General features: G+C 40.6%; 1 protein-coding gene across 6 annotated transcripts in view; it reads right to left on the bottom strand.

Moving 5' to 3' along the window:
• pdlim7 (PDZ and LIM domain 7) overlaps positions 1-23,875 on the bottom strand; it is a 46,124-nt gene that overhangs the window by 3,762 nt on the left and 18,487 nt on the right. For all 6 annotated transcript variants that reach the window (XM_036127547.1, XM_021317495.2, XM_012864451.3 and 3 more), the window contains 6 exons: positions 19,892-19,919; positions 18,826-19,022; positions 3,594-3,646; positions 3,185-3,428; positions 2,600-2,780; positions 2,370-2,490 (listed from right to left, as the gene is read on the bottom strand). In XM_036127547.1, the coding sequence (XP_035983440.1) occupies positions 2,370-2,490; positions 2,600-2,780; positions 3,185-3,428; positions 3,594-3,646; positions 18,826-19,022; positions 19,892-19,919 (824 nt within the window). The remainder of the gene's footprint in view (positions 1-2,369; positions 2,491-2,599; positions 2,781-3,184; positions 3,429-3,593; positions 3,647-18,825; positions 19,023-19,891; positions 19,920-23,875) is intronic.

Genomic DNA, 23,875 nt, shown 5'->3' on the forward strand with positions numbered 1-23,875 from the left:
TACCACCGTCTCGTCATTTAGTAAAGATGGGAACTCAGTTACTATTGTTTAATATTCCACCCAAAACTCCCATAACAGTCACTTAGGATGCAAAGTTATCAGAGTAAAGAAGTCTGAAGGAAACGTGGCGTTTTCCTTCCACTTCAAAATAAAAGGCTACCGTGTGTCGATCTGTTCCGAAACATCTCAAAAACGTACATTAAAGTTTGTGGTTGTAACAGACAAAATGTGGATTATAAGTACGACTTCCTGCTAGCAGATGATTTTATTCCTTTAACGCTCTGAACCCCTAGGACTGTGTGGCGGTAATCCCCTCTGATAAAAACGAAAAGGCGAGATTTTAACCTGTTTAACTATCTCCTACAGTAGTTTTAGATTTTAGCAGGAGGAAAATAATCCACAGCTCATAACTGAGGAAACCAGACATCTAGAGTTTCCTGTGCCACCTACCTTAAGCTAGCTGTAGGAAGCAACATTTATCCCGCATTAAAAGAGCAGCATGTGGCCACAGAAAGCCACCGGAGGTCACATCAGAGCTGCAGACTGCGTGTCCGGCATAACTGGAGCCGAGACGGAAAGTAAACTTTACTTGAGAGCAGCTGCAGCCAGACTGTGTGGATTTACATGCCCACACGTCAAATGAGCTACAGCTGGAGAGCCATTTAACATCTGAGCCATTTTAAAGCATAAAGGATCATTTTTTATTAAACCAAAAACTATTTGCAACTTTTGATGAATGAAGAGCTGCAAAATAACCCCCAACAGGAGAGGAAGAACATAAGTATACCATTAACCAGGCATTTCTGTGCCAACATTCCTGAAAGGATCTCACATTTATTACCTGTGATTACAGGAATTAACATTTCGTGCAAAGGTGGACATAAATGAACATGGTCTCACCCTATTTTGGGGGGGGGGGGTGGTTGTTTACATTGTACATTAAGCGAGGACGTGCATCAGAGCCGTCACTTTAATGAGGCATGAAAGCAGCAAACGTGAGTGTGAAGATGCTCGTGGGTCCGTCTGTGCGCCTCAGATGGACTCAAACGATAAGCTACTATTTACACACCAGACAATAAAGGAACGGCGTTTCACTCCTGTGTGTGTCTCCCTCCACATGGTTTCTTTTCTACATATTTCAGTAGTTTCAAAAAGATTCCAGCCATAAAGTTAGAGTGCCTCATATTTAAAGCATGATTTTAGGCAACAGTGGGGTATAATTATGTAGTGCAAGAAAAAAAATGCATTGTTCTCCATTTGTTTTAGAAGTGGAATCGGAAAAGTGTTGCATGTCTTTGGATTCACTCCCTCTATTCTCAATCAGAGAAATATCCAAAAAGGCCATGCACAGGTGTGAGAATCTGTCCACAAAACTATTAGTCTCAACTATTAGCACTCCACAAATCTGACCTTCATGGAAGAGTGCGAAGAACAAAGACACTGTCAAGAGAAAGTCGCAATGAGTTTGCAGGGTGCAACAAGCCTCGAAGGGGACACTATAAGCATTTACAAGAGTTTGAGTTTTAATGCAAACCCCTGTGATGTAAAAAGCAAGACACCCTGAAAACATGATGATGGCAGCATCATGCTGAGGGGATGCTATTCTTTTGTAGAAGCTGGGCAGAGTTGATGGGAAGCTAAACGGAGCTAAACCAGTGAGCAATTGTCCATACGGAGACGAACACGGTCAATTTTCATAAAGGACTAGGAAAAACTGTGTATTCACACGACAGGACTGTAGCAGGTCTGCTGGGCCTGTTGGTGGCGCTGCGACACTGCCAAAGAAATATGCTAAATAAACACCAGCCATGCACCAGTGGACGCAGCATCATGGCAGGGATCAGACACAGGAGACACGCAGTGCAGAGCTGCAACACTGGGCGCCGCCATCTTGTTATGATTTATGAGAGTGGGGCGCCATTGATTTAAAAAAAAAAAAAAAAAAAAAGATGCAGCTTGTATGTACATGTAGGAAAAATTAGACAGTCGTTTGAAATTCATCCACTCTGGGACCCGGTTTCAAAACGTATCGTTTACGGTCTTCCAAAACGCTGCGTCCGTGCGGACAAACAGCCTAATTGACTAAAGACCTTTGCGGATAGACCTAATCTCATCTGCATGGGGGCGGGGCCTAAAATGAGGCAGAGGTTCCCCTTACAGCAGACCAACAACCCTAAACCCCACAGGTAAATTAAGAATCTGTTTCAATACTTCAAATGGGCTTGACATACATCCTTGATCCAATCTGACTATTTTGAAAAAGAAAAGTGGAAATAAATCTGTCCCCAGTCGTGCCATGCAGTCTCCAGCATACCTGAGCTGGGGGCTGAAGCTGTGGGGGGAGGACTGTGTGTTGTCCGGCCTCTTACCTTTCTCACAGTAAGGCTCGCCCTCCTCCATGTAGAAGGCCTGGTTCCTGATGGGATTCTTACAGGCTGCACACTTGAAACACTGAACATGGTAGGTCATCTTCAAGGCATGCATGATTTCCTGCAGATAAAGACATTTTACGTCTAGTCAGCCGTGGGGAAGACGTCTCCTTTTCATTTTTCACATTCGATGCGCCCCTAGTGCATTAACAGATTTAGATTCAATTCACCCCTGTGATCTTCTTCTTGCACTTGGCACAGTTGGGAGCGTATCGGTTATCGTGGCACTTCGTGCAGTAGACGGAGCCCCGTTCCTCAAAGAAGCCCCCCTCCTCCAGCACCGCCTTACACTGGGAGCAGGTGAACTCCTCCGGGTGCCAGGAACGCCCCAGTGCCACCAGGTACCGACCCCTGCAAAACATCAAAGTTGACTCTCAGATGTGATGCAAAACAGAGACGTGATGTTGGAACGCTAACAATAGCACACAGAGGTCTCTGTAAACAGAAACTAAACATGTTTTCAGCTTTCCTAGGAGCTTTGTATCTTTGCATGTTAAAGAGCAGCTCCTTTATTTGCCTGCAGAATAAGAACTAAGGTCTCTCACAGAGATGACAGGATAATCCTTGTCCTCTGTGATAAAAGATGTCTCCAGACAGTGTGAATTATGCTGACGGCCTTAATTTGCAGCAGACGCACGGTCTGCTGCCGTGCATACCAACCATCTTAAATTATTCATCATCTCCAACAGGACCGTGGAAGGAGAAAACAGCGACATTGTTGCAGAGCAGCATGGACGTTGCTGGTGCAGATTTACCTGATGATTTTGTTGCAGGCGCCACACAGCGGGGTCCTCCCGCTGTCCTCGGGCGTGTGCTGCGCCGCCTGCAGGATGGAGCTGCGGTTCTGCTTGGGCGTCGGCTCGACTGGCTGCTGGTGCTGGGTCACCACGGTGCTGGTCTTGTCCGGGCGGTAGCGATCGGCAAAGTTTGGGTCCGTGACCCACGGGGGTCTGCAGGAGGGGCCGGAAGTGGCCGCTGCAGCAGCCGCCGTCTTTGAGCCTGGGGTCAGAAGGCAGGACAGGTTTTTTTTTTTAAACGCTCCTCCTTCAGATGGCAGTCAGCTCATGAGCATGTATTGACACTTAAGAATAATAATCTATTAGCGTAACCTCCCCCAGATGCCGCTGGGGTTCGTTTTACGCATCAGCGGGAGCAGAAACTCACCATCTGGTTTATCTGCAGTTTGGGTCTTGGCAGAGGAAGGAGTTGGCTCCAGGCTGTGGAGAGAAAATGACTAATTAGAAAAAAAAAAATACAAGACACTAAGCTTGGTAACCAACATACCTTCTGATTGAATGTCATGTTCGAATATCAGCATTCATGTCCATCTGTATTTGGTTCTGCATGAGGGATTGGGAGCATCAGTCTCAATAAGACAGAAGGCTGTTCCCAGCAGCTGAGCTGCAAACCACCAGTTTACTTCTCTACACGTGCATCTTAATCATTTTAAATACCACGAACAGGTGATTTACTCCACTATCATAAGTGGAACTAAATAAGAAGGAAAAATATTTTTTATACAGAAACGTCTGTTTAATAAAAAGGCGCGTCCAGGTATTGCACAGGATAGGGTTTACTTTAGCATGAATTACACATGAAAAGCAACGCAGCTTTCCATGGAGTTGATCAGCCTCCTAGTCTGCTGAGGAGTCGAGGAAAACTCCGGTTGATCTCAGGTCTGCACTGTTGAACGTGGTGTCCATCATTTCCTCTCTACAACACACATGGGTAGGGGTTTCCTGTGGCAGCAGCAGTCTTGCTTTTTGCCTTTGCTCTGACTTAGTACAACTACAGTAATCTATAACGGTATAACCTGCACCATCCTTTGAAAAAGTGAAAGCTTATAAAGTTCTTTAAATGCATATATTTTTTCCCCATTTCTCAATTTCAGGACAATTTAAAAATAACCTCCAAAGTTATTCTTTTGTAATTATTTCTATTCCTGTTAGAATATATCCGTTATGGCCTAAGTTAGCAGCTACTGTCAGGGGCATAAAGAGCCTCGCAGCTCCAGAGCTGCAGGTTAAAGGTTCAGGTCAGTGTTTACCAGACAATCAAGAACAGCAACACCATGGGCACTGGACCCGTCACTGGTTCCCTTCATAGCGTGGACCGGTACCGAGTCCTGCCGGAAAATTAAATCAGCATCTCCGTAAAGCTTGTCAGCAGAGGGAAGCTGCTCCAAGACCTCCTGATTGAAGAATTGCACTTTGGACTTGATGAAACTCTGTGGACCAACAGCAGGGGATGACATAACTCCTGGACCTTAAATAACCGTGTCTCGCCACTCTTCCCAGGCATGGTGTCGGACATTTTTACTGGTTCAGGAGGGGCTCAACGCAGGCGATGCAATGGAGACACGCCTGCAGTCTACGTCTTGTGAATCTCCTCTAAGCTCTTGAATCTACTTAATCCTGTCAAGGCTGTGGTTATCCTTGCTGCATGTGCATCTTTTCCATTGACACTTTTTTCTTCCACTCAACCTTCCATTAACTTGCTGGGATACAGCCAGCTTCTTTTGGTCTCTCCTCCATGTAAGGAGATGTCAGCAGTATTACCCATGACTGCTTGTGTCAAAACAAGATTTCTCTAATAAAATCTTTTTTTTCTTATTATATATTTTTCTCAAAAGCAGTTTCAGAATCTCAGTCAACCTCAATAATCTAAATTAAACACTTGAATTTATATATATTATTCTGTGTGCAGTGATTCATCTCGTGTGTTAGTTGCTGAACTATACTACTAAGATAAATTCCTTTTTTGATGGCATTCAGTTTATTAAGATGTAATGGAAAGCTGCAGAAAACGTGCCAGAGGTTTCTGCAGCCGTGATGAAATAAAGTGAGCGGTTTCCATTGAATCCTTGTGTCTGCAGAAAATTTTTCATGATCATCCAAATATTTTGAAAGACAATCCCATAAGTCAACATGCTTCATAAACCGAGGCTGCCCAACAGATATCCGTTCAATAAACACTTCAACTCTATTTAATAGAAGAAATTCACGAGATTCTACTCAAATGAAAGGAATAAACCGCTCAAAACCATTAAAAAAAAAAAAAAAAAAAAAAAAAAAAAAAAAAAATCAGCTGAGAGACTGGCATCATTCATACAGCAGCTCAGAAACTTCTCCTTGGCAGATCTGGATGCAGAGGAGCTCGTTTCCAGCCTGCATGGGAAGGAGCGCTGAAATAAAGAGCTTCCCTCATTTCAAAGTCCCGTTACCCGCAGCAAGCGCCATATTCAGGCAATCTTCAAACCACGACTGGAGGAGAAAAACAACTTCGGAGCCGACACAGTGAGCTCTGGAGACGTTTTATCACGAGAAAGGAGAAGGGGAGAAAAAAAAACTGACACCCTGCCTTAGGCATCATTCATGTTTACATCATCAACTGTGCCATCTACGATCCACTAATGAAACATGATGAAACCGTGTCTCATTAGCTAAGAAGAAGCTGTGAACTGGCTCGCTCTGCATCAGACTCATTCTGTAGCACTTAAAATATGTATCGAATCAACTTTTTATGCATCTAACAACAACAACAACACAAGGAGGAGGGCTCTGGAGGTGGGAGAAGCTGCACGATTTCCTCCTAGTTTTATGAAGAAAAGCATACCGGCGTGTTTTCAATAATAAGGGAAGTTGAATCTTTTCAGACATCAGTAGCAATAACATGGATTGCGTGATTGGTGACGGGAGGGAAGTTCAGGAAAGTAAGACCTTCTGAGAAAAATACAGCAGAACAAAAGAAGAGGAAGGCAAAATGAGAAGGATCTCTGGTGGCCAGGTTAAATGAAGGGCAGCGCCTCTTTCAGAGTGTTTGGCACGCAGAGCCTGGGTCGGCTGGCCTTTACTCTGCACACTGATAGACCGCGCCTTCTGGGACCTAACCTAACAACTCACAAAAACACGTCTCGGTCAGACAGCGCCGACCTTGGTTTACTCTCCCCCTGCCAGGCTGCCCTACATGGCAACAGGCCAGTTTCACACAACTTTTGGAGGTTTCGTTAGCTGCGCCTCTCAAAGGGAAGGTTACAGGTGCAAATTGCTGAACATCCTTGATGGCAGGTTCCTCCCACCTCCGCTGACACGTATTGTGTTTTCCTGATTTTTCCGGTGCCTTGAAAATCCCCACAATTGTCTCCCCATCAGCAAGTGGTGCAGGTGCATTTCTACGGCATCAGAGACCCTTTTATCCCTCCGACACGCAACATTTGCCTTCACACTTTGTGTCGCTTCTCACACCTGGGATATCTGACCCACCTTTCTGTCTAGCGTGCACTCCTCTGGGATCCACAGACCTGATCGACGTATAAAAAAAAACAAAAAAAGACTTGCAACAATCTGCTGGCAGGCCATCATCCAGCATAACAGCATATTTTGGTTTCTTATGAAGGATCAATCAATCAAAATTTTGGCAAATAAAGTCAACTTCTGGTTGTGTAGCTGTTTGGTTAAATGTTTTTACTTCTTAAATATTTCCCATTTTCACTTAACCATATAAGTACCATGAAAATGGGAAATATCTTCAGCTACAAACCTTTTAAATATAAAATTTCTGTCCCATTTAGAAAACTGGAAAGACGCAAACGGTGGTGTGTGAATGCTCTTCCTCAGCAGGCTGTGTCAATGAGAAAGGAAGATGGACGAGTTGAAGACATGGAAATCCAGGAAGGAACAAGTTTAAGGCTTGAGCCTTAGGTGGAAGTTAATCTTCCAGCAGAACAGCCCTAAATAAGCAGCCAGAGCTACAATTGGAAGGTTTAGAAAAAATATATGAATGTCCTACAAGGGTCTAGTCAAAGTGCAAAGCTAAATCTAATTAAGAAGCTGAGATTTTGGAAGAAACTGTGAGCAAATACAAAAGAATGCAGCTATGGTTATCCGTATAAACTCCATTTATATTTATCGAAGACTTCACATTAATGGCATTTGGACCAAACTATGCAAATTGCATAGTGCTCGGAGACATTTATAGTCTGTTTTAGTATTTAACAAGTTTTAACACCATCACATCTTTTTTTTAACTTGTACACATAACTAAATGACTGTAGGACTTAGGGAGAATCTTGAAAATGTTCTGCTCCCTACAGTGATGTCGTATCATGGCTTCTTTTTATTTGTTTAGACACACCATGATACTGTGTTTTAATTCTAAGAATAATCTTGTAAGATTTGGCACAGTTTCCCTTTGGAGACCCAGATTTAGATTGTGGAGAGATAAAAATACCCGATCACATCATCCTGTGCTCTAATACAAGGTCTGTGCTGTATAAGCAGACTACGTTTCTCACTGCTGGTTTCAGGCTGCAGCAGCCAGGTTTCTCTAACATATTTACAGCCACTAAGCCAGAGGCAGCGCTGGCATCATCAAACATTATTAGGGACTTACCTGAGTAGCAGAGTCTTTTACAACGTATATAAGCTTTGATGAATATTGTCCTGGTAACAAAGCTTCTGTCTTAACAAGGGCTCCTTTTGAACCGAGTCAATTAAAACCCCACATCCACAGCACCGTCTGGCCTCAAAGGGCTGCTTAGTTAGCGAGCAGTTGCCAACAACAACAATTATCTCTGAGCTCTATTTTTAACATTTGGTCATAAAACATTTAACGCCGTAACCGTGGCTTCCCAGGACCGCCACACAAACACACACACACATACACACCCCTCAGTTTACCTTTTCTGCTTTCATAGCAAATGTGTATTTTAATAAGGTCATAGATGATTTCACTGAAAATGTATCGTTTTAACCCCCTTTTAAATAAGCCACTGGTTTTCTATTTCAGCTTTGCTCAGCAGCCTAAGAAGTCACTTTTTTTTTTTTTTTAAATGTGTGCATGTTGCAAGGACACTGAAGTGCATTGTTAACTTTGACTAAACAGACCAATAGTCCTGCTGATCTCTGCTTATTGTTACATTCTGAACGCCCACATGTGTCGCACCAGGACCAAAAGTTGCATTTCCTACACATCTGACCTGTGTGGTGGTGTGTCATTTCATGTGTGTGCCCATTTGTTGATTTTATGCTTGAATGCACAGTGATTTTCTTTCCTGGGCGATAAAAGTAACCCTAAATGCTGATCTCAAAGAACTCAACCCATTAATTCAGGACCGCTGTAGAAACCGGAGGAGCCGCGCCGCTACATAAAGCGGTGAGCTACAGAATTAAAGCCACAAAGAAAGTGGTTATCAAAGTGATATACCTGAGCTTAAATGATATGTAAACAAGATGGCGAGGAAAGAATAGAGGAAAAATAGGTCTTTGTTTTAAATATATATATTTTGGATGTTAGTGATGACAGCAGGAGAAAAAAAATAAAACCAAAGCACAGATTCCTGTTACTTTTTTTCTTAATTGTTGATGAGAAGATGAGAAATGATAACTTTTAAATGACTGTAATCATGCAAAGAAAGACATATCTAACCTCCAGACATGAAACAGAAGTCCCATCTTTGCACTAGTTTACTCCCAGTAAAGCAGCGAAATATACTAAACTCATCAGGTCAGAAATTCAAAGGCAGGACTTTTAACACTTAGGCTCAGAATGCAAGGCTCCACTTTGGACTTCTTTTGTTTCTTTTTTGGTTTCATTTTCTCAATTTTCATAAACTTCCTTTCTTATTTTATTTTTATTTTTCACCCCACGCGAGCGTGTGAAAGGTGATTTTTGTAAACCGCCAATTGACAGTTGGCTTTATCTTCGTCGTCTGTTGCGTTGGGGCGACCGCGAGCAGGCTCCATCTCCGGGGGCTTCCGGCGCGTCGCTCAGACTTTGATATTGAGGGCGCGAGCGGACCTGTCGTGGTGCCAATCTCTCAGACGGGCGTAGCGAGGACTCTGAATCTCAGTGAGGAACTTTTCCTGAACCGATACAAATATGAACAGAGAGAGGACTGAGGAAAGAGTAAGAGAGTGATAGAAAGACAGAGAGAGAGCACGAGATAGAGATAGAGCAGAGACATAGAATAGAGAGAGAGAGACAAGAAGAAAGGTGGAGTATGAGAGAAAAAGAGAGATGAAACTTTGTGGCAGAAAGTGGAATAAAGTGAACAAATTGACAAGATGACAGAGCAGCAGGAGAGTAGCAGGCAAGAAAGGCTAGACTGCTAAATTATACAAGATCTGCAATGCAAATATTATTATTTGAGAAGCTCGACTTTCAGATCCAGCTGGTTTAAACTAAACTGACTTGATTTTAGCTGTAGTTGTGTTGCCGATACCCTGATTATAATAAAGGTAACAAACAAAACATGCCATCAGAAAACGGCACCTTTGGGTCTAACCTCTGGATTTTTACATATGGCTTCAATTATTCAATATTTAATCCTACAAAATGATCATGAAATACCTTTTTAGATTTACAATGATTATAATAATTTATTTTTATTTGTTGATTTCATATAAAAGGGAAAATAAATAAACTATTTAAATCTGTGAGTGGCAAAAGAACAAGGATCCGTTTTCAGTATTAAGTGTGAATTGCACATATCATCAAACTGCCTCCATCGTTTAACAACAGCCGGGAGAAACAACTTTATTTCAGTTTCAGAGCAGTGACTTTAGATTTGCACAAATAGACGGCAGATTTCAGCTCCTTTCAAAACTCTCTTTTGTAAACTTATGATCAAAATTTAATCTACTTTGGGTTTAATATATTGCCCAAATTATGGGATTTGCTAAAACCATAATTAACAATTTATGCCTCGCAGAGCTAAAACTTGCTCATATTGGGAAGTGTGATAACGCTCTAATAACTCACCACTGTTTTGACCTCTATTTAAGCAATAACACAGAAAACCTCTAGAAATTCTAATTTTTGCATTCTTTTGATTACTTTCCTTATACCTTTCCAGACTACATTGGTACCCTGTGGAGAACAGGGGCATCTCCTAATGTATACATAAAGCATCCGTGTTAGCCCATTACTGAGGCATTTAGCTGCTTAGAACTTCCCTTTAATACAGACCAGCAGGCTTTACAATCTGAAGAGAATTTTTTTTTGCCCTCAGTGCTGCTAAATAAAATTTGTTTGGAGCCATAAAAACATATGGAAGCACATTGCATTCCTCAAAGGAAAAAAAAGAAACCTTATCTTATATTTAGGAGATCAGGATCTCGTAGATATGAGAAAAGTTAAGGACAGTCATTGCTGACCTAGGCCTACACTACAGGGAAAGCGGATTTGATATGCTTTTATTTCCTCTTATGAGACACTGGGAAGTATTGAGCCTCGCTCTCTGCTCTACTACTCTGAGAGGCAACTAGCCTCTCCTCTTTCCACAGGAACAGCTTCCCTACATCACTTAAAGAGCTCGTAATTACAAGATCTTTCCCCATAATTATGGGATCCTGATCTCGTAATGAGATAAGGTGCCTATTTAGTTTTTCTTTGGTGAATGCAGTGCGCTTCTGTAAAAATGGCTTGCCCTAACAAAAGACAACTTCTCAGTTTTCATAAATATCTACCATGCCAATTTTGTTTTACTTTTCATATTACAGAAGTATCTGATTTCTAATTTTAGGTTTGACTTACCAAGTAAAAAAAAAAACAAAAGAAAAAAACAAACAAAAAAACCCAGGTAAAGCTCTGCTCAAGTCTTTCATTTTCACCAGAGCTATCAAGAGCTGTCAAAGCCCCACTGAGAGCCACTTGCAGCTCTGGAGCATTAGTTTAGTTTATCTTTATAATCCTGCTTTAGAAACTCTTTAGGATTATTACAGATGTCACCATTTATTGACAGAACATCATCTCTTAAAATGACATCAATAGTATGTCTGCGGAGTCAAAAACGCTTCTGAGATGTTCTTCAGCCTGAGTACCATCTTCTTTTTTTCTGCGTTCTACAAAATAAGTTTGGTTAGTACTACAATACAAGTGGTTCACTGTTATAATCGAATGGAGCTCTTCATCCCAATTTACTGCCAGTCCACTGACGGTCCTAGTTCACTTTGAAATCATCTTTCTACTTTACACTGCTAAAATTTTCTTGAAATTGATGTATATTATTAATGTATTTTTCCTTGATTTGAGCAGGTAAATAAGATTGTTTGCCAATGGAATGAGTATCTTTACTCATAAGATAATTAGAAATACTGCACTTGAAATAAGATGGAGATGAATTGTTCCTATTTTAAGTGTAAATATCTTATTCCATTGGCAAATAATCTTATTTACCTGCTCAAATCAAGGAAACATTCTCATTTCAAGAAAAAATGTCTTATTTTTAGTTGTACTTTTGCAGTGTAGCCACCCACAGAGAACTTCATTGTTTCTTTAACAACTGGTTTACTGTTTATTTTGCAGGTTAAACTTGCTATGAGTTCTTTCTTATAATATAGCAAAAATATGAAAGGTTTAAAAAAAATCTTCTGGCACCACTGTGTTCATGCGTTTGTGGGAATGTATAAATACTTTAGTTAAAAGAAACCCAATAAATAAATCAGTTTTTACTCCTGTCTCTTCCTATTAGCAGCCTGCATGCAGTTACTGGCTTTTAATGAAAAACAACCTTGCATTTGTCAAGACATGAGAATGTTAAATAATCCCATGAACAATTTCATCGCAAAACAAACACTTTTAGTCGATATTAGGCAATGTAACAGATTCTCCTCTCCAAAGCAAAACACATCTTTACAAATGTCACAAGGACAACGCGTGCACAACTCACGTCAATCACAGTAACAACAAGCCACTAAGAGCCGATTTTAAAGCAGAGATGTGACTAAAACAAACCGGCTGAATCAAAGCTTCTGCAAACAAACAAATAGTCATGACTGCACTCAGAAGTTTACCTTGACCTCTTCATATTCTCATCATCTGGGTCCTGCACTGAGAGATCCAGGAGAGAGACATATCAGCATGCAGGACGTAACACCCATCTACTCTGTTTTATTCAGAGTAATTAGAACCATAAAGAGGAATTAGACAACATGCTTTCTACAGATTTCTCCAATGTTCCTGGCTAACTCGTCAGAAAAGTGACAGATGTGAGCTGTCACTGAAGACATGTGAAAGTCAGGGGGAAAGCTGTTATCTACCTTCCTGTGTCACTCACTCATCTGTCAGCCTCACTGAGGGCCTCTATGATCAGATCACATCAGATCAGAGCCAACCTCCCTCCTACTTCTCATTCCTGCTACTCCCCTGACCCGTCGCACTGTCCCTTCTGCCTGGCTCCGGCCCTGACTTACTGAAGTCGGTGCCTGTGAGCTGGGCCAGGATGCGGAAGGAGCGGGACTGGGTGGTGCCGGTGCGGGGCTGCCAGTCCTCGGTGTCCTGGATCAGCCTCTTCTTGCTGCGGTCGTTGGGGATAAAGCAGGGCATGTTCTCCACCCTGAGGCCGTGCCTGCACACACAGGCAGCAGCAGCAGCAAACAGCAGGCTCGGTTAACACCACCCCCATCTGAACAGACCCACACCATGCAGCCATCAATGCGGAAATGCACTAGCCATCATTCAAAATATGAGTGGATCTCACTATCTGTCTTTAAAAAAAAAAAAACATTTATTAAGGCTTTTTACTTTAGATAAACAACTTTTGAAACTGCAAAGGAAGCTTTTTACTTTCAATCATCTTTCCAATACAGCTCTAGGTCAACTGCAGCGTGCATTCATCAACAAGCAAGAAGAGGAGAGAGGATGAATGCTCGCTAATGAATCGCTATCTCCATTCTGTAAACCAATGCACCAAAGAGCATCTGCTGCTCGCTGTCTTTCATAAACAACCTGATCATAATAAGCTACTGAGCTGACAAACAGCCTGCATGCAGCTGCCTCTTACTTGGACTGTTGGTATATATCATCATAATAAGTGGCTTCACCCCTGTGGAACAGACCAGAAACCAAATAAGGACAGAAAATGCGAGAGCAGCACATAAACCGTATATGATGTTGGCAGGTCAAGAACTGAGTCTAAAATGAAGCTTTCCTCCTAAAACCAGCAGAACAGGGATAATAAGTTCGTCCATCTTTCTTTTCAGAGGTAATATTGACCTTCAGTAATAATCAGAAGTTACCATATACTCTTCATGGGCATTAATGCTGGATTAATGTTTGGACTTTTACTGATGTCTTTGAACTGTTCTTGATCCAGGGTTGAATGATAAGCAAAACTTTAATGATTTAAAAAAAGTAATTCGATAATGAGTTTACATTTATTATAGATTTTGTCTAATCCAAAGAGCTAACAAAAAAAATCATCAAATATGTGCATGCACCCAAACTTGTATTTAGTTAACTGGCCAATAGTAGGTTGCAACTGGATGACATGTTTTAGCCATCACCAAGCTTCTGGGCATTATTCTGGCTGGATATTTGACCTCTCTCCATGCCAAAAGAGTTAGCGTTTACTAAAATTGCGTGCTTATCAGGAATAGAACTGCTTTTCATGGAGGTTTTGAGCAGTGTTGGCATTGGGCCATGTTGGAAGCTTTGTGTAAGCCTCCAAAAACCAGTTTAACCATAAAATACACATTTCTTTAAACGGTTATGTCACTTTGTAGTTCTAGACAAATTGTATTTAAAATGTCCCTCTGGAGTGTAAAGGCTGCTGTCCCCTAATGAATGGGACCAGGCTAGCAGCTGAATCAAGCTGAAGTACAAAAATGTTGAGCTATTTTATTTTTTTTTAATCTTCATTATTCCACCTACTTGTTGCAGTGTATCAGCAACTCTAAAAGCAAATCAGACCCGCAGCATTATGGCAACATTTCCATACTTCACAGTTTGTACACCGTTCTTACGTTTGAAAGCAGCTCCTTAAAGCCCTCTTCTTGTCATTGTGGCCAAACAGCTCAATGCTTCTCTCGCCTGACCAAGGCTTTGGTTTTCTCAGAAGGCACTTTCCTTCTCCATGTGCTAGCTCTAAATTTTAGTTGAGCTTGACAAAAACAACTTCGGAACAGGATCTTCTCTCCTGACGAGCCCGCTACCCAACTGCATGGAAGTGATTCACTTTGAACAGGAATGCGCCTTTAAATTGATGATGAACCTGATTTTTAGTGGTTCGTGTGGTGGTCCTAAACATGCTATCTGATTCCTTTCATCCAGGAGGTTAACATTGAGCCTCAACCTGAACTAAGTTGGGATTTGTGGGCCAAGCCTAAAGGTGCCAGGAAACCAACACAATTTAAATGAACTGCACCAATTCTGTTAAAAGAGAGATCAGAATTGCACCAGAAGCTTGTTGATGACGACCAAAACCATACGGTCCAGCCGCAACTTGCAATAGGACACTTATCCAACTACTTGAGCATGTATGAATATTAATGACCCGCTGTAATTTGGAGAAAAGTCCACCATAAATATTCAACTTTGACCCATTTTTTGATTGCCAAATCAACTGAAGTTGGTTGCTGTGAAATCAGTCCATTAAAAGACTGATATTTGAATATTCTATTTAAAGATCATGGCTAAAACAACTACTGGGCTCGGCACACGGCAGCGTTTCTAAATGCACTGTTGGATCACTTGTTTCTGAGAAATTTTATTGGTTATACATTGGAGGACTTTTATTTTCAAAGCAGTCCGTAACTGACAAGGCAAGGCAAGCTTATTTGTGTAGATCATTTCACTCCAAGGACAATGCAAAGTGCTTTACATGATTAAAACAAAGGAAAATAAAAATAGAAGTTAAAAAAAATATTGGAATAAAATGTAGCAAAATTTAAACAAAATGAAATATAGGAGAAACAAGGATGAAGAGTCAGAAGATTTTGCAGGAATTGACTAAAATTCTGCTGCTTTTACGTCAACTCTACAAAAGAAAAATACCACCAGGTTCATCCTATATTACAGACAAGGAATCAGCCTGGAGAATATCCTCATCTTAAGGGCACACCTCACAGCTGATCCAAATAATGGCTGTAGTGCCAAGCAACAGTGACAATAGTTGAACGTTGATCAACTTTCTCGTGTTGCGTAGCAAGCCTCCCGTGTGTCGAGCCCATAAGGTGAAACCATGTCGGAAAATACGTATATTTTAACACAAATCTAAACAAAATGGTTTCTTTTGTTCTTCTTTAAACTGATCCAAACTGGCAACTCAAAAGCAAACATTTTAAGCAGGACTGCAAATTTCCAAAGAAGTATACTAACTTGTCAAGGGCTTCCATCTGCAGAGTTAAAAGAAGGGAAGAAAACACAAAGTGAGAGAAATGGGTCAGGAGTCTGCTTGAGGTGGGGGGGCAGTACGCGTCAATGAGTGACGAAGGCCAAACACAGCAGAAGATATGCAGATAGCACGCAAGAAGTGACACGAGACATGCTGTTATTGTCAACAAGCTCTGAGAGAGAAGGACAGCATTGTTTGTCTGTCAAATCGTCTGCCGTCACTCTGACCCAGAATCAGTCACAAGACTGGCACAAAACCTTTGGCTGCACCGCTCCTCTTGTCCCCTTTTGCTTTCTAGAGGGATGCAAATTGATGTTTCTGCCAAGGAAGTGAAAAAAAAAACTCTCCGCCTACTTTCTGTGCCGCCAGAGTTAGTCAAATCTTTGTTGTACTCTGATACCCCGTGGAAAATGATGAATGCCACAGAAGCGATGCCGATGTAATCTCTGTAGACAAAAAACTAAATTAAAAAAAAAATCTGTATTTGCGCTCCTAACCTGGGCACATTATACCTCCTGTTTGTACTTATTAATTTTATGTTGGGAACCTGATAATTTTATATAAAAAAAAAATTTAAACTGTGCATTCAGTCTATTTAGAGAGTGCAAATTCATGGAGAATTAATGTTTTAGAAAAGGAGAGCTGCATGTGAGTAGACTAATGGACAGATAGGATTTTGCAAATGATTCATGATCCTGGGAAAAAAACACAGGCCATTTTCTTTTACAAGTAGAGCATCTTACCCTGCAGAGGTACAGGAGCTGCCACATAATTTATTTCTTAATTTATCTCAATATCACATAAAGATATTTGCTGCCCTTAATATACAAGACTATCGAAAAATATAGAAGTGCAATATCATCTGAATTTCTGATGAGCTCAATAAAAAAAATTAAATCTCCGAGTACAATGAAGAGGATGTAGGTGATTACATTGATATTGATGCTTTGACATCTGACTGACATCTTTGGCAAAGCAAGGGTTCTGCCAACACAGTGTCTGAAAGGTGAAAAATACTTTTTGGTCTAAATTTTGAAGCACAAAGTTCAAAGATGTATTCATGAACTTGTAAATCCATTTTAGCTTTTCTTTTGACAGTTCTCGAAATTAAAAAGGTATGGTTTTAAAACACTGAAATTCCAATTTAACAAGGCAGAAAATTAAAAAGAAATCTCACGTCAAGTATTTACTCATTCACTTTTTGAGCTTCAAACACAAGGGCAACTTTCACATTTATTGGCACTCCTGGTAAAGATATGTAAAAACTCTTAAAATAATTCACTTCAGTTAAAAAAATACTTAAATCAATCCCAAAGGGAAGTTAAATATTCCTTAACCTTTCATTGCAGTAGCATAATTTTACACTGAATTATGTGTAATAATCCTACGGATATGGTGGCTGTGTTTATTCATTGGGGGAAACAATCCCACATTATTTGCAGTTCTAATGATTCCATCCATCCATTTTCCTACACGCTTTATCCCTGTTGGGGTCGTGAGGGGTGCTGTGTTGCTCTGTCACAGAGCAACACAGACAAACACGACAAACAACCATTCATGCACACACTCACACCTAAGGACAATTTAGAGACCAATTTTACCTAACAATCATGTTTTTGGACTGTGGGAGGAAGCCGGAGTACCCAGAGAAAACCCAGGCATGCACAGGGAGAACCTTGGAGAACCAGGACCTTCTTGGACCTACTGGCTGCAAGGCAACAGCGCTACTCACTGCGCCACTGTGCAGCCCGTTCTAATAATTCCTATTATTAGGAATTATTGACTGAGAATCTTCACCAGCAATTCCTATAATATAATTCCTTTATAGACTATATACTTGATAAGGAGATCAAAGAGAGGATGACAAAAAAAGAAAAGCGGAGCAAAAGTTTGGGGTCCATCTTTGAGGCTTCACACTGTCAGCAGGTGATGCCTTTGGTTTCTCGTTACTGCCACCAGCTGTACTGGAGGTGTAGCGCAGTTTCCTTGACCACGTCCCTATTGGACATTAGGGTGGTTTATATACATTTTCCTCAGCCTTTCAGAGCCGTGGAAACAAAAAACACAAATTGACTGGGATTCCTTTTACCAAGGTAACAAATAAATAGTCCTGAGTATTCAAAATGTGGGAAGGACGGTCTCTCCCTCTCTTACTAACTCAGGATATGTGATGCTAAGGGTCTGGGAACATTTCTACATTTCATTGCATCAGGAACCATTTGAAATATCAAGATATTTGAAAAAGAAAAAAATATATATCTGGTGACCTCTGGTCGTCATTGGGACTTCAAGCAGAACAATAATCCTAAACACTGGCCTTTATATCACTGGCCTTCTTCCATGGCCATTTCAGTCTCAACTTAAATTCTATGGAAAACCTGTGAAGTAAGCTGAAGAGAATAAAGTATAAAAGCCCTTCATTTACATGCTCCAACCTTGTGAAATAATATAGGAGAAGACTAAGTGCTGTCCTGTTGGCAGATAAGGGAAGTACAAAGCATTCAGAGCAAGGTGATTTGTGATTGTGTTGAAAACAACACTTTCTTCCTATAGATTTCCCCCCCACTGACTAAATGTGCTGAAATTATAGGTTGGATGTTTCTTGCCATTTCAGTGCGAGATTCGGCAACGAGATGAATCTATTTGTGCACGTCTTTACCTACAGTGCCAATAAGCTGTGTGCTGTGTATAGATCACAAATTCAGTATATTTTCCTGTGACTTTATAGTGTTATTAATAGGCAAAAATATTCCAATATGTTCAAACTAAAGTAATTTTGTTTCAAAGGAAAAGCACATACATTCATTACAGTGTAAAGGAGGTTCCACAACCATAAAATGACGGCTCATTATGGGTCTAAATCAATAATTTAAGTTAAATTAGCTTTTTGTCTTCTCACTCTACTATATTCTGCTGTAGGGATGTATTAGATGGAGCATATTCCAGCTCAGTGCAGCAAGTGGCACTAAAACCCCACAACTATCAATCTAAAGTACATTCCATGTTTGCCATCTGGTGGCAAACTTATTACGTTGAGTCTAGCGGTGAGTCAGCATACATTAGCTGTGTTTATCTACTCTGTAATGTTTTTTACACTGTGACATAATTTTGGCAGTACACAGCAGTAGTGACTGAACTACCCTCTCCTCGATCCTGAAGGAGTTACTTTCTCTTTTTAATGAGACGGCAGAATAATGAGACTTCAAGAACACCATAAAAAGAAAAGAAACACATTAGTCACATCGCAGCTCTGAAGGTAACTGCGTTCGCGTTTCCACCTACCCGTTCTGAGGCTGCTGTGTGCTGGCGAAGCCCGGCGTGTGCGCAGTGTTAAGCTTAGGTGTGTAGGCCACAGGTTTAATAACGGGTCCTGAGTTGGTGCTAGCACCACCTGCTGTAAATGGCCTCGCCATCTTGTTAATGGTTGTGCTTGGGGCAAAAGAGTACTTTGGCTGAACAGAAGCCGAGGAGAGCGAGTCCTGCGTGGGCGTGAGAGAGGGAGACAATGCAGCACAGGGCACAACATGCAGTCAGACATTTGACACGCACAAAATAAAAACAAACACACACACACACAGTGAGAAAAAAAAAAAAAAAAAAAAAAAAAAAAAAGCTCTGCTCTTGCACAATCCCATCAAGTTTCTCCAGTCTCTCTCAGCAAATGATTAGAGCGTATTCCAGCAGCGGCTCTGTCAGCCTGCAGGCTTTTCTCCACGCAGACAGAAGGAGCGCTTAAGAAGTGCGGACACTGCTATTTTATTTGTGTTGCCTGTCAGCCCGGGACTGGCCGAAGTAATCTGCTGCTGCGGTTTAAATGAAAACGCTCAAAGTGAGGATGTGTCATGTATAACCGACCTCTCTCACTAATGAGATTTCTCACCGAGCATTATGTGCGGAGTGCTGAACGCCCACTAAAACGCAACATTGACTTTGTGCTTGTATGTGCCAGCTGCTTCGCCAACACAAAGCGGTTCATGACTCTATTGTGCTATGAAAAGTGCAATCACTTGGTCAAAGCAGCTGCCAAAAGGCATCACACAAAGAGACGGGATGAATTAATACTTATTCGGGCGTCAGGGATTGTGCAAGTTGTAACAAACGCCAACTACAGTCAGCTCCAAAAACAGCATTCACAGCTCTTGATCCTTACTCACTGGTATTTAGCTAATGCACAGTGCGTGGACAATGCAGGTGATTCAGATTAATAACTTAAACACAATGTGGCATGATACAAGCCTTCAATCTAACAGTGAGTAAGGATTACAGAGTGTTTTGAATTCAAGCTCTCTTTTAAATCACCATTACAAAAAAAATCCAGGTGTTCACAAAGAAGCCAGCTCAGTCTTACCTTCCTCTCTTCACCGCCTTTAAAAGCTCTGAAGGAAAAAAAGAGAGAGAAGAACAAAACAGAAAGACGTTAAGATGTTTAACCTCCTATTATACTGATCAGCAGGAACATGGTGCCATAAAAAATAAAAAACAGGATCTTATTAAAATCAATTGTTCAGCAACTTCCAGGTATTTAAGAGGATGTTATTTAGATCACTTAAAAGTTGTGGCAGTAACCAATGTTGTGGCACAATCAACATTACAAATATGACAGTAGCACACTGTTTAGTCAGCGAGACAAGGCTAAACTTATTATTGCTGTAAACAAAATCTGACTAAAGTTAAGCCCATGTTACTCAATGTAAAGACTTACTCTGAAACTAAAAGGAGTTATACATTTGTCTTAGGCATTTATTATTTTTATTGAAGCTTTATATTATATTTTAACAACAGTTTAACAAGGGAGGATAAAATAAAGCTTTAATTTCAAACTAAAGTGGGAAATTTATGCACCAACAACACTGATCAGGTGCTTTTATTGTTAAATAACCAGGCCTAGGACAAACTTTTCCAACTGTGTAATGCTCCGCAGAGTTTAGGATTAAAGAGAAAGCATAAAAGCTGTAAAAAGCTAAAAGACACGGTATTTTCTACAGAGGCAGTCGAGCTGTTCATTCAGGCAGAGAGCTAGACGGCAGGACTTTTGAATCTTTTGACATCTTGAACTTTTGCAGTTTTGTAGAACGGTTGCGCAATATTAGGCAAACATTAAATCGCATCATTATTGATGAATGTTGCAATAACGATACCATTAGTAATTAACCCACACTGTGAAAGTTTATCTAACTGGCCAAATACTTTGATAGCAGGCAGAGTTTGAACGTAGGGCACTTGAAATATAATGCATCAAGGCAGTCATTTGCACTGCAATACTTTCAGTTCATGTTTTGCAGCTTTATTTGTAGCCAAAAGAATACAAGTGCAAAATACCTTTTTGCACCCAAATGCTACCTTACAAAAGGTGTGTTAATTCATACCCGGTTTGGGGAATTTTCTTTTAATAAGTGAGGCAAAAAAACTGATCCAGGGTTGTTCTGGATTTGGACATTTTGGCAGTTTTTTGTAAAGAAATTAAATATTCTTTTTTTCTCTGCATAATATATAGAAAGCCCAGCATTTACAGGTCGTTATGCGAACAATGCTTAACATGTTCACATTAGATGCTAAAAAGATCATTTAAAATGTCATCTTTGAATACTTTTCTATAAGAACAGTAAAACCTATTTTCACAGTGACCGCTCTATCACTCAGTGCAACACTCCTTCTGCTCTTAATACACAGGTACATCTAATTAAAGTATCAGGAATAAATGTCATTTTTTTCCTCTCAGTTCAGAAAAGCATGCCTTACTACAGGCATGTAATCTGGGCTGAGGAGAAAAGGAACTGGACTGTTGTTCAGTGGTCCAAGGTCCTGTTTTCAGATGAAAGTGAAGTCTGCATTTCATCTGGAGATAAAAGTCCCGGAGTCGGGAGGAAGAGTGGAGAGAGACAGAATCCATGATGCTTGAAGTGACGGGATGATCTGGGGTGCCATGTAATCTGCTGGTGTTGGTCTGCAGTAAAAGATCCTTTTGAAGTACTTCATGCTTCCTGCTGCCTACAAGCTTGATGGAGATACTGGTTTTATTTTCAAGCAGGACTAGGCGCCTGCCCACGCTGCCAACGGTACCAAAAGCTGGTCCAATGACCTGAAGCCCTTAGAGGCTATACCTTATGAAGATGTGCCTGTAATTTCTAAGATGTGAAGGATCCAAATGTAACTTTTTCAAAAACGGCTCAGGGGAAACAAGGAATTTTATTGCATCGAATAGTAACTTAAAACTTTCCTTATTTAAAGTAATAAGATTTGAGAAACAGACCTCATTGTGCCCGTTTTTTTATGAATTGACTTAAAGAAATCCACATGTCCCTGAGGTGAAGCCTGCCAACATCAAGTTTAGTGGATTTCCAGATGTTCAAATTGACAACAGTCTCTCTTGGATTTCCGCATTGATTCATATATCCACGAAAAAGATTTTTTTTTTTTAAAAAGGGTACAAAAGCATATTTCAGTGGTACCACTACATTAAGACTGAGCAATGATTATTAAAAACAATGTGTAGTAATATCAGCATCAGGGCTTTCCCTCAGCAGAGATGGATCAAACAAATTACAGAAGTTCTCAGCAACATTCCTGAGTATTAACTCTCTTCAGAAATCCACGTTTTCCTTGCTGCGGGTCCAGAGGAAAGCTAAGGTTCACTGCAAAAACGGAACTAAAAATAAGTCACATTTTCTTGAACTTACTGTATTTTTCCTTGATTTGAGCAGGTAAATAAGATGATCTGCCAATGGAATGAGTATTTTGATCCCTAAAATAAGATAATTAGATTTCCTGCACTTGAAATAAGATGACAGAGATAAGTTGTTCCTATTCAAAGTGCAAAAATCTTATTCCATTGGCAAATCATCTTATTTGCATGCTCAAATCAAGGACAAATGCACTAATTTTAAGAAAATTCAACTTATATTTAGGGTTTTTTTTGCAGTGTTAAAAAAGTACACAGCAACAATCACTCACGTGAACATCAATGTGTCCTGGAGTGTCTTTCTGCTTACAGCTGAACATCGCTTCCCACATTTAACCTGGGCAACTAGCTTGCACCTAGTCTTACAACACAACTGTGCAAGTTTCCATACGACACAAAAGGTTCAACTGGGTTAAACCGCCCTCATTGTTTCAGTCGCTCAGCAAACTACAAATGGCACTTCCTGTGACAGTGAGGAATGACTAACAGTTCCTGTCATTACCTGCTCAACCACTGAGGGTGCAGAGTTACAGAAAGGATGACAAGAGTGCTGAAAAGGGATAGAGGCAGAGGGAAGTAAAGGCCGGCCTTTTTGGAGGCCACAATCTGATGAGTCAAATGTTATGAGGGATATCAGGAATGTTTATGATTGCTGTCCTGTGGCTGTGTTTATTCTGGCTCAGAGATATGTGCGTGATTAAATCTCTGTTTCTTGGAAGAAATTAGTTTTCCCCGGCTCACCCTGACCTGGGTTGGATCTGTATAAGGAAACTGCATGAGATCATTCCCCCAACTCATTTCATGGATCACTAATTTCACTTGATGCATACTTGGCTTTCAGGCTGATGTTAGATAAAGTCAGAAATTTCACCGCAAAGCACTCTCCAGTGACGCCGTAATCAACCCTGCATTCGTCACAAACACAGTGCCACCACATCGCGACGGGCGAAGAAGTGCGGGACTAATATGTTCCTGTAGATGCTGTGTGTTACACTTTCTCTGCAGCGAAGAACCAAAAGTTTAGATCATTGGAACGGAAGAAAATGAGATTGTAAACTAAACAACAGACTGTATTTTATCACCATGCAGCTGCATCTAGACAGAAAACAACAAGTGGACATGAGCTAAGATGAAAATAAATAGAAACACTCACAAGGGGTCTTCTCTGAAAATAACGTGCTTTGCTTCTAACATGATAACAATAAGTCTGGGTGAGATGAAGAGAGGAAACTGGGGATTTATAGGAGGAGGGTCACTGGTGCAAAAAAGACAGGAGGAAGATTGTGAAATGTTTACAAAAGCTGAGCTCCATGAGGAGAAGAGGAATGGAGGAGGCAAACCACAGAGTGAAGCAAAACTATAGCTGGTTTACAGCAAACTTATTTAAGTCAATCAAAATACTAACCAGTTTCCCTTAAAGAGTAAAACAGAGGAAATAAATTATATTAACTTCTAGGAGTGGGATAAAATTAGTCGATTTTCCAAGAAAGATTGAGCACTACAAAGACTTCTTTTTAACTAAGAGTTCCTTAATCTTTATGATCATGAAGTTTCCTTTCACTCAAATTTAAACCCATTAATATTACCCTTTTCCCCTTTAGTCCTTTAAGAATATTTAGTTTATCAAGGCTGGCGATGTGAGAAGACGTCAGC

Source organism: Fundulus heteroclitus, chromosome 23, assembly GCF_011125445.2.
Source record: "Fundulus heteroclitus isolate FHET01 chromosome 23, MU-UCD_Fhet_4.1, whole genome shotgun sequence".
NCBI classification, from domain to species: domain Eukaryota; kingdom Metazoa; phylum Chordata; class Actinopteri; order Cyprinodontiformes; family Fundulidae; genus Fundulus; species Fundulus heteroclitus.